The 11,423-nt window shown below is 47.3% G+C and overlaps 1 protein-coding gene across 1 annotated transcript; it reads left to right on the top strand.

Moving 5' to 3' along the window:
* Positions 1-35: 35 nt before the first annotated feature.
* On the top strand, positions 36-1,995 carry MOCS3 (molybdenum cofactor synthesis 3). Its single transcript, XM_036245211.1, has one exon. The coding sequence runs from the start codon at positions 38-40 to the stop codon at positions 1,412-1,414; it is 1,377 nt and encodes a 458-aa protein (XP_036101104.1). The 5' UTR covers positions 36-37; the 3' UTR covers positions 1,415-1,995.
* The last annotated feature ends 9,428 nt before the right edge of the window (positions 1,996-11,423 follow it).

Raw genomic sequence — 11,423 nt, 5'->3', positions numbered from 1 at the left:
GAAGTGCCCTTCCAGATAACTTCCGGAAGGGACCGCCATGGCTGCCAGGGAGGAGGTTCTTGCCTTGCAGGCTGAAGTGGCCCAGCGCGAGGAGGAGCTGAGATCCCTGAAGCAGAGACTGGCGGCGGCTCTTTCGGCGCAGGAAGAGCCAGAGCGGCTGGTGCCGGTGCCGCCCCTGCCGCCGAAGGCCGCCCTGTCCCGAGAGGAGATTCTGCGCTACAGCCGGCAGCTCGTGCTGCCCGAGCTCGGGGTGCACGGACAGCTGCGCCTGGCGACCGCGTCCGTGCTGGTCGTGGGCTGCGGGGGGCTCGGCTGCCCCCTGGCGCAGTACCTGGCGGCGGCCGGCGTGGGCCGCCTCGGCCTCGTGGACTACGACGTGGTAGAAATGAGCAACCTGGCCCGCCAGGTGCTGCACGGCGAGGCGCTGGCCGGCCAGGCCAAGGTCTTTTCGGCTGCCGCGGCCTTGCGCCGTCTCAACTCGGCCGTGGAGTGCGTGCCGTACGCGCAGGCTCTAACGCCGGCCACGGCCCTCGACCTGGTCCGCCGTTATGACGTGGTAGCCGACTGCTCCGACAACGCGCCCACGCGCTACCTGGTGAACGACGCCTGTGTGCTCGCCGGCCGGCCCCTCGTGTCCGCCAGCGCCCTGCGCCTGGAGGGCCAGATCACAGTCTACCACTACGAGGGCGGCCCTTGCTATCGCTGCGTATTCCCCCAGCCACCCCCAGCCGACACGGTGACCAGCTGCGCGGATGGCGGGGTGCTCGGTGTCGTAACTGGGGTCCTGGGCTGCCTGCAGGCGCTGGAAGTGTTGAAGATCGCCGCCGGGCTGGGCCCCTCTTACAGTGGCAGTCTGTTGCTCTTCGATGCTCTCCGAGGACGTTTCCGCTGTATTCGGCTGCGGAGCCGCAGGCCCGACTGTGCAGCTTGCGGGGAGCGGCCCACTGTGACTGACCTGCAGGACTATGAAGCCTTCTGTGGCTCCTCGGCCACCGATAAGTGTCGCTCCCTGCAGTTGCTGAGCCCAGGGGAGCGAGTTTCTGTCACCGACTATAAGCGACTTCTGGATTCTGGGTCACCGCACCTGTTGCTGGACGTCAGGCCTCAAGTGGAAGTGGACATCTGTCGTTTGCCTCATGCCCTACACATCCCTTTGAAACAGTTGGAACGGAGGAATGCGGAGAGCCTGAAACTCTTAGGAGAGGCAATCCAGAAAGGGAAGCAAGACACCCAGGAAGGGGCAGCTCTCCCCATTTATGTCATTTGCAAACTGGGCAATGACTCCCAGAAAGCCGTGAAGATCCTGCAGTCCTTGGCCGAAATCCAGGAGTTAGACTTTCTGACGGTTAAGGACGTTGTGGGTGGACTCATAGCCTGGGCTGCCAAAATCGATGGAACATTTCCGCAGTACTGAGGTGGCTAACGTACACAGTCTGACCTGAGAAAGATGTGAATTGCCATATTACCTTAAAAATATATTTATTTGCATTTTTCTCAGTAATGTACAAAGAGACTGGGATTCTGCATCTGTGAATATGGACTTCTTTTTATAAGGGGCTTTTTAATGGTAATTTATTGGATGATATAGTTGTTAATGGGCTATAATATTGTTTCTGAGAACTGCCCTGTGTTTTCAGTACTTGGAGGGTGCCTTGAACATGTGAGATATATTGTAAGCGACAGGATTTTGTATTTTAATCCGCAGATCATTTGCCTGCCCTGCTTTTTTCCCACCTCCCCCAATCAAAAAGCTCTCTAACTGGTCTGTTTTATGCCTGGAATTAAGTTGTTGTAAACTTAGTCTTACCAAGTTGATCACAGATGATATACTTAAGATCAGTTTATTGTTTACTAAAGGCATCCTTTGGGTCTTATTTCTACTTCACATGATAGAATATGTCCTACAGAAATAAATGTTAAGATGTAAATTGTTTGGATTTTCTGGAAAGTGGTCATTAAATATTTTGAAGCATATCAAAGTGAAATATTTACAGATTAGCAAGATAAAGGAAGTTACCTTTATAGTATGTCAGTTTCTCTTATAAATTGCTGATTATTTTCTTTTTTTTTTTTTTAATATCCTCACCCGAGGATATTTTTTCCATTTATCTTCAGATAGAGTGTGAGGGAAAGAGAGAGAGAGAAACATCGATTCAAAATAGACACATCAATTGGTTGCCTTCCTCACTACCCCAATAAGGGCTGGGGACCTAACTGAAACTGAGGTATGTGCCCTTGACTGGAATTGAACCTGCGACTCTGTGTTCCACAGGCGGATGCTCTAACTGCTGAGCCAAACTGGCCAGGGCGCTGATTATTTTCTTAAAGATAGTGTCAGGGTCCACCTTATGTTGTACACATAACATTTTCTAAACTGTGTACTATGGTTTGGCTTGCTTTGGAATCTTCAAGTCCAAGTTCCAAACTTCTGCCCTCTTTCCACCTTTTCCTATCCATCTGTTTTTATTTTTGGCTTCACTGTATGGTCAGGACCCTAAATACAATATTGAATTAAAGTGGAATAGTGAACATTATCTCCTCAGTCTCAGGTGAAAATCTTTGCTGGTTTGATCAGTATTGTTTATTATTGCTTTGATAAAGACCCTTTATCAGATTAAGGAAACTTTCTTCTGTTTATAGTTTGCTAAGAGTTTTGATCAAATTTATCAAATGCTTATTCTGTATTTATTAAGATTATATGTTTCTTAACTTTTTCCTCTTCTGTTCATGTACTGAATGACATTGATTTTTTTTTATTGTAGGAAAAAATCATAAAAATACACCCTTCCATCATTTTCCAAATATACAGTACAGTATTGTCAACCATCTGCACATGCTTGCATCAGATCCCAGAATCCCCCTCCTGCATAACTAAAACTGTACACCCACCAAAAAACTTCCCCCTCCCCTCAGTTTGCCTTTTCTATTTTGATTTAATCTGTTTTATTCCAGCATTTTGTAGTAGTGAGAAATGTAGATGTTTTTGTTTTTTTCTTTTAAACAACATTTCCATGAAGTAGCGGTACTCTGCCCAATTTCCAATATCTACAAAAAAATTAAAAGTGAAAAATTGATATGTGAGTATATATCAGTGCCAAATTCAATGGGAAATGCTTTGTCAAAGGGGGCTTCTACTCCCCAACTGGCTTTCGTGCAGACCTACTTAGAATCAGAAATCACAAACATAAACGTGAAATCTTTGTATCTCTGGTTACAAATGTTCTTTGAAAAAGTGAAAAAGCATTGTGGGACAAACAAAACTCTGTATGTCAAATTTACTCACCAGTTTACAATCTCTGATAGCGACTCTTGTTTTATTAAAAAAGGATGGTATTTAACAATCAAATTCACTGGCAGGTGTGGCTCAGTGGATTGATCCTTGTCCCATGAACTGAGAGGTCCCAGTTCGATTCCCAGTCAGGACATATGCCTGTATTGCAGGCCTGATCCCCTGTAGGGGGTGTGCAGGGAGGCAGCCAATCGATGTCAATAAATACAAACAAAAAACAATTTCAAAATGAGGATAGTCATCACTTTTTAACTGAAACATTGCAGCTAATTTTTTTGAATAGGTGTGCTTAAAATATGATAGGCCGTTCTGTGTTATAAACACGGAGCAGGTTTCTCGTAGGTGCTTTTCCCAAGCAGTTGTGGAAATAATGACAGATGTGAACAGGAGAACAAAGATGGCTGGACTGTGTCTTGTTTCTCCCAGGACCAAAGCTGAATCTGATATGTATCAGGAAACAATCAAGTGGACAGACAGGAAGTATTTCATATTGTAAAGACTAGTGTCTTAAAGTTAGGCAATTTTGGTAGTTCTGGCAAACCTAGTTGTGCGTGGGACAGACCCAAGGCTATACTTCCAGGAACCACGCCCAAAACCATGCACAGAACTGGCCTCCCGAGAACAGTCTAGGCTGTGCTACCCCATGCAGTCCCAGAGGGAACTTCCAGCAGAGCTCACTGATCCCTGCCTGTCTCCCAGAGAGCCCAACACCACCCACTGCCCAGGGGCAGGAAGCAGAGTGCCCCATACTGTATTGTTCTTTTCTGAGTGTTATGAGGGTGTGTCTGGCTGGTGGAGCCTACTCACATGCTTACACACTAGTTGCAAGAGCGCTGGGAATTTGAGTTCTGTTGTCTACAATGGGGAGGCAGAACTCATTATCTGGGATTTTCTCAAATTAGTGAAAGATTTTTCAAAAGATGGGCTGTTAAGAATATGAAAGTATCCAACTATGGGACCCAAATATTTTTATTCTTTGAAGCCCTGTTTTCTCTGGGGATGGTGGCTACATTTTTACATTTAGATGGGACTGAATTTTTTTCCTTTTCATTTAACAAACATCAAGTGCCTTAAGTGTACCAGTCATCTTTCTAAATTCTGGGATAAAGATGAACAAGAGATTTCCTATTGTCATGGAGTTTACATTTAAATGGAGACAAATCTAGTAAATTAGTGATAAGTGCCACAAAAGAAATCAAATTGATGTATTGGGTGGGGAAGGAGGAGCTATTTTGGATAGGTTAATTGGGGGAAGCTTCTTTCAGAGAAGGGTTGACGTTAAACCCAAAACCTGAATGGTGAGGAGCCAGTTAGATCTGGGAGAACATTTCATACTGGGCGAAAATGCAGTGGAAAAACCCTGAAGCAAATAAACGCAGAATGATCAAGAGACTGAAGAGGCACAAGTTGGTCTGTGAACAGTTGGGGAGAGTACAAGAAGATGAGGTTTGAGAGAGAATATATCCTGTAGGTTGTAGACCATAATTGGAATTTGGTGTTCATTCCAAGTAAAATAACAGCTAACATTTATTGAGCACTTACTTAGTGATTTCGCATTTGAACCCACTTGGTCTGGCTAAAGAGCCAGCAGGTGCCCTAGGCACTGTGCTGACTATACTGACTGCTCAGTGAAAACTTTGTAACTGTTTTATATGTTCTCATTGTTGAAAAACAATGCCCTGATAATCACAGAATGGAAAGGGCTTATATTTCAGATACAGTAGAAATAAATGTACTCTGATGCACTTGGTTTGCAGACTTCTCTCTAGGGGAGGAACCCCAGAGTGAAATCCCTGGGAGACCTCTGACACCCGTGTGTCATATAGGTAATGTTCATTTAATCATGAGCCACTTTGGTCAATGAAAGCGAGAAATAAAGTCGCAACATAAGGAGTCACAGCTGGTAACTGGAAGGGTTGCCAAGGAGGGGACAGGTCATAAAAGGACAGTAGGTCTGAGAGTCACTGTCCAAGGGGATATTTTGTTAATGCATACCAACCTGCCTAAGAAAAACTACTTCCCAACAACTTAGCGTAGTCTTTCCAAACTTTTAGATCTTGGCCATTCTGATGCTTTTTAAAGTCTCTCATTGTGTTAATTTATGTTTTCTTAAGTTTGAGCAGTTTTTCACATCTTTTTTATTTTATTTTTTTCTTTATTGATTTTTAGAGAGAGAGGAAGGGAGAGGGAGAAAGAGACAGAAACATCCATGAGAGAGAACATCGGTTGGCCACCTCCTGCATGCCCCCCAATGGGGATTTGGCCCACAACCTGGGCATGTGCCCTGACCCGGAATCAAACTGGTGACCTCTTGGTGCAGCATGGGTCAACGCTCAACCATGGAGCCACACCGGCCAGGCAGTTTTTCATATCTTAAAAGTCTTTTCAAATAAAAAATACTGTTTATTGCCTGGCTGGTAGGGGCATGCAGGAGGCAGCCACTTGATGTTTCTCTCTCTCTCCCTCTCCCTTCTTCTCTCTCTTAAAAATCAATAAAAATATTTTTAAAACACTTTTTATTTTTAGCTCATTTTTCTATGAATTGTATGTTCTCATTCTTATTAATTTATATGGTTAAGAAAGACCACTGGGGGTGGGGGGTGGGGAATCTGTGTTCCTTAGCAGAAGGGTTTGACATGAATTCATTCTTCAGACATTGAAAGTCTACTATGTACCAGGCATTTGCCAAGTTCTGAGGACACAAGATAATTGGGGCTGTGGGGCTTGCCTGCCAGGTGTTCGTAACTCATTTTACAGCTTTACACATGTGATTTCCAGAGTCCTTTCCCACCTACATGATTTCATTTAATCCTTCAACAACTCTGAGATCAAGGGAACCATCTCTGTTCATAGACTTCTCTTCTGTGTTCTCACCAACGATAGATTGATCTGGAAGAACTTAGCTGAGCGTGGGCCTTGTTCTCTGAATGGAGCCCTTCTGTCCCTAATGAGATCGGGCTCTGCTGACCTTGTACAGCGTTTTAGAAAAGATTCTAGTGTAGACTGGGTGCATTTGTCAGCTCTTCCCACGTATCTCCTGTGTCCTGATGGTCATCACAGAACCCTTTTCTCTGGAGCCACAGTGAGACACTGTGAGCACAATGAATTGCCGCTGTAATGAGGCTTGCATCCTGTCGGTCCATTGTCGATGGTCTCCAGATGGAGCCAGACACACTTCAGTGTGGCTTTTGGTCTTTTTTTCAGATGGTTGGAGGCAGGGTACCTGGGACACCTGGATCATTAGCTAAGTGCAGATATTTCTGACACACAGTCTTTATTCCCATTGAATGGGTTGCATATATTGCTTTATTTAAGATTTTCTGTGTACATATTTTTAAAAATTGTTTTATTGATTTTTAGAGAGAGAGGGAGGAAAAGAGAGGGAGAGAGAACATCGATTGGCTGCCTCCTGCATGCCCCCGACTGGGGATCGGGCCCACAACCTGGGCATGTGCTCTGACCAGGAATAAAACCTGCGACCTCTTGGTGCGTGGGTCAATGCTCAACCACTGAGCCACACCAGCTGGACTTTGTGTACATATTTATGATAGAATTTCACACTTGGGTTTCCTGATTTGAAAACAAGTATATCATGGGTGCTGGTTTTCCTTGGTAGAATTTCTGAAAGCCAGATGGCTTTACCACTTACCACATTTCCAAGTCCCAGCCTACTTTGAAGTTTTGATATTAGAAACGCTTACACGTGTGAAATGATGTAAAAAGGAAAGCTGAATCCAGGACTCAGGAGACAATGACCTTGGAAGAGGAGGGAGGGAATGGGGATGGGGAACCGTGTGGTTAGATGCCCACCTGATGGTGCTGAGTTTGTTTGGTGGTGAATTTGTGGCTGATTTACATTATTAAAAATAACTCACAGTTGCCTTGGCCGGTTTGGCTCAGCAGTTGGAGCGTCAGCCCACGGACCAGAGAGTCCCGGGTTTGGTTCCCGCTAAGGGCACGTACGTACCTCAGTCGTAGTTTGTTCCTGACCCCATTTAGGGCCGTGTGTGGGTGGCAGCCGGTGGATGTGCCTCTCTCACATCGATGTTTCTCTCTTTCTCTCTTCCTCCTTCTCTCCCTCCTGCTCTATCTGAAGACCAATGTAAAAAAATGTCCTCGGCTGGGAGGACAAAAGAAAAAAAACAATAACTCACGACCCCCAACCAAGTAGCTCAGTTAGTTAGAGTGTCGTCCCAATACGCCAAGGTTGCAGGTTTGATCCCTGGTCAGGGCACATACAAGAAACAACCAGTGATTGCAGAAATAAGTGAAACATCAAACTGATGTTTCTCTCTCTCTGAAATAAATAAAAATTTTTCATTAAAGAAAATTTATGAAATAAGTAGAGCACATCATGCTTGGCCAATTATGAGAAAGTGTCACAAACCGGTATGTTTAATCCAGTTATGGGCACTTGAAATTCAAAGAATAATGTTGAATTTGATCACCTTAAAAATCAATCTATTGGATTGCAAAATAGTTTGCTAAAAATAGACAAGAACTGCTTGATGGATGGTACCCTATTCTCTTTCACTTTGTTACATTTTCCTTCGTTGTTTTCTATGAAAGAAAAGGCAAGCAGCCCACCCCACCCCCTGACATTTGCCTTTATTTTTGCTCCCTCTTCCAAAGAGTTATTTAGAAAGACTCTCTGGCGCATTTAATTAAGAGTTTTCTAGAAAGGCTCTTAGGACCATTTAATTAATCAGCAGCTGCTATATATTTTACCCTTATCTGCCCGTGTGTGGGCCTGTAACACTGACCCAGCACAAGGGCACACGTTTAGAACAAGATTAGAACAAGAACCCGAGTGCTTACAGAGGTCGTCAAGAGGGAGGGCACTGAGGTCATGTAGGGGAACACACCTGATTCATTCCAGAAGCCTTTAATGGGCATTAGGAATGAGCCGATAGTGGTGCCTGGGACACAACTGTGAGCCAGACAGACTCGGGTCCTGTCCACACAAACTCACATTCTAGTGGAGGAGAGAGATGACAGATCATCAAATATACAATCATAAAGTGTGATTTTTTTTGAAAAGGAATAATGGCTGCAGTGGTGGCCAGTGAAGACCTCTGGTAAGCGGTCTGAAAGGGGTGATGGCAGGAGTCATGAGAAGAGTTGGGGACATAGCATTCCAGGCTGTGGGAACAGCAAGTGCAAAGGCCCTGGGGCTGGAAAGAGCATCCGGAGTTGGGAGAGTCAAGAGGACCCAAGTAAACTTGGAGCAGAGTGAGTGAGGGGGAGAAGAAGGAAGGGCCAGATCCTGAAGGCACAGTGGCCACGGCAAGGAATCTGGATCTTATTCTAAGGGTAACTGATAACCACGATCCTCAAGCTGTGCTTGTGTGCAGAGCTGGACACGCATGCAGCTCCCAACCACTGACTGACGGGAGTTATGGGTAAATAAATCTCCACATCTCCAGGCGCCTGGAGTGAGACAGAGTGGAGGTGCATTCTTCAGCCTCCCAGAGGTCCCCAGTGGGACTGAGCTCCTGCTGCCCACAGTGACCACCTGCCCGCGAATACCCTGTTCCTTTCCCTCCCGTCTCACTTCTCCAGGCCGCTTCCTGAGCGTCCTGGGATCTCCTCCCAAATCAACCGCTTGTACTCGGATCCTTGTCCCAGGGTCCCCGTGGTCTCACTCAGCTTTCTGGGACCCTGACCCGCGGTAGGTCCCAGAAAGCGTTTATACAAATGTCCCTGGCAGCTGAAACATAGAGAGAAAGACTGGCTTGGGATGTTATTTCTTTGTTTTGACTTCTTCTTATTATTATTTTTTATCCTCACCCGAGGACATTTTTGGATATTTTGTTCAGATAGAGTGGGAGGGAGAGAGAGAGAGAGAGAGAGAAACATCGATGTGAAAGGGGCACATCGAGTAGTCGCCACCCTCACGACCCAACCAGGGCCGGGGACAAACTGCAACCGAGGCACGTGCCCCCAGCGGGAACCGAACCCGGGTCTCTCCAGACCGCAGGCCGACGCTCCAACCGCTGAGCCAAACCGGCCAGGGCTGACTTATTTTTTTTAAAGGGGAACTAGAGAATATTATTTTAGTACACAGCCGTTTTTATCCGAATCATCTGCAGTACATTGTGTGCACTCCATGAACTCTCCAGTGGCTTCTGCTCGCCAGGTGCTGGCGTTTTTCTCCTCTGGAACTTGATTCCTGAGCCCTTAGGAAAAACACAGAAGCCCTGGCCGGTTTGGCTCAGCGGTTAGAGCGTCGGCCTGCGGTCCAGAGAGACCCGGGTTCGGTTCCCGCTGGGGGCACGTGCCTCGGTTGCAGTTTGTCCCCTGCCCTGGTTGGTCGTGCGGGTGGCGGCCACTCGATGTGTCCTTTTCACGTCGATGTTTCTCTCTCTCTCTCTCTCTCTCTCTCTCTCCCCCTCCCACTCTATCTGAACAAAAAATGGAAAAATGTCCTCGGGTGAGGATAAAAAAGAAAAAACACAGAAGTCTTTTGCTGGGGCTCCTCCCTCCAAGTCTGGGCCCCGGGTCCCAAGGTTGGCTAGGCTGGCAGAAGTTACCCTAACACTCAGTTCTTCAGTGATGAAGGAGATGGTCAGGCGGAACTGTCCCTCAGGCCCGTCACTGCTGCTGGCTGGCATCTGTGCTCGGCTGGACACGGGGACACCTGGCCGCAGGGACTGACCAATGTTCCTTTTATTGCTGAGTGGTATCCATGGTGGGGGAACGGACTGCCTTTTATTTCAACTGTTCATCTGGGTTATTTCCAGTTTGGGAATTTTATGAAAAAGCTGCTATGAACATACGTAGATTTATTTGATACATTTTACTTCCATTTTTCAAACTGAAGCCCCAGTCAAACTTTTCCCCCTCTCCACTATTTACTCTGAAATGTGGGTCCCCATTTTAAGTAGATTTACCACAAACAGCCTTTTTCTAGCTCCCGTTACTTGCCTGGCTCGGGCCTGCGTCCTCGGCGCCTCTGGCTGCGAGAACCGAACCCGGCCGGCTCAGATGGCTGGATGGGAGCAGAGCTGAACTGGCCAGAATTAGTGCTGAGCGAGGCCTGCCTGGAACGGGCAGAGCTAGAAATTCAGCGTTTAGCCCTGGCCGGTTTGGCTCAGCGGTTGGAGCGTCGGACTGCGGACCAGAGAGTCCTGGGTTCGGTTCCTGATAGGGGCACGTACCTAAAAAAATAAATAAATAAAAGAAATTCAGCGTTTAAGAGCCCCCCTCACCCCTGTCTTATCTTCTTACATCTGGGGATTACGGCTCAGTCCAGCTCACACGGCACATGGAGGACCATGTGAGAGAGACACAGACCACACAGGACACGCACGAGGAGTTGGGAAGAATGTTCCAGCAGCCTGGGGAAGGAAGGCAATTGAATTGAGCGCCTTAGGCGGGGAGGCTGACGTCATACTTCCCTTCTGCACCCCTCCAGGCTGGATCAGCTTCTCCCTGTTCTTTGTTGTCCTCAAGTATTTTTTGAGCACTTTCTCTGTCGTCATTGGGGGTGCCGCAGTCAGTAAGGTAAGCACCCTCTTTGCTCCCAAAGCCCAGGTCACGGTGGGTAAGAACATTTTAAAAAACGAGGTACACACCCAGAATCAGCTAGTTTGCAAGGCCCCTTGCTCAAACACCGGCAAGAATGTCACAGTGGGGACAGCCCAGCACTGCACCGGGCCCTGTGCGACTGCACTGGACACAGCGACCGTGTGTGGGATATTCGGAGATGTCTGCAGACATTTCTAGTCGTCAGAGCGGAGGATGTGCAGGGGGGCGGGCCGCTGGCATAGCATGGGAAGGGACCAGGGATGCTGCTGACGCCCGTGCCCAGCACAGGCTCACAACAGAGATTTATCCGACCCAGAGTTCAAGTGTGTGCAGATTGGGAAGACCTGCGTCAGCCAGCGATGATTTTGATGTGGGCCACAGAGAAAAAAGGAAGGAGAATCGGGAGGGTCTCGGCCGTGGTCTGGGGAAGGCCTCGGGGGAAAGGCTCTTGGAGCTGAGCCGTGCAGAGTGAGTCTGAGTGAGCAGAGCCAGGAGGAGAGGAGGCGACAGATGCTGGGTCCGGGGGGTTAATCCTTTCGTTCTCTGTGGAGGTTCAAACCCAATGAGAGAGGGACATGGGACTTCGGTAGACGAAGGTGAAAAT

The sequence above is a fragment of the Molossus molossus genome, unplaced genomic scaffold, assembly GCF_014108415.1.
Source record: "Molossus molossus isolate mMolMol1 unplaced genomic scaffold, mMolMol1.p scaffold_m16_p_6, whole genome shotgun sequence".
In the NCBI taxonomy this organism is placed as follows: Eukaryota; Metazoa; Chordata; class Mammalia; order Chiroptera; family Molossidae; genus Molossus; species Molossus molossus.
This window is presented reverse-complemented; position numbering and strand designations above follow the sequence as displayed.

Coding starts and splice junctions, on each gene's coding strand:
- MOCS3 (XM_036245211.1), top strand. CDS start 38: ATGGCTGCCAGGGAGGAGGTTCTTGCCTTGCAGGCTGAAGTGGCCCAG.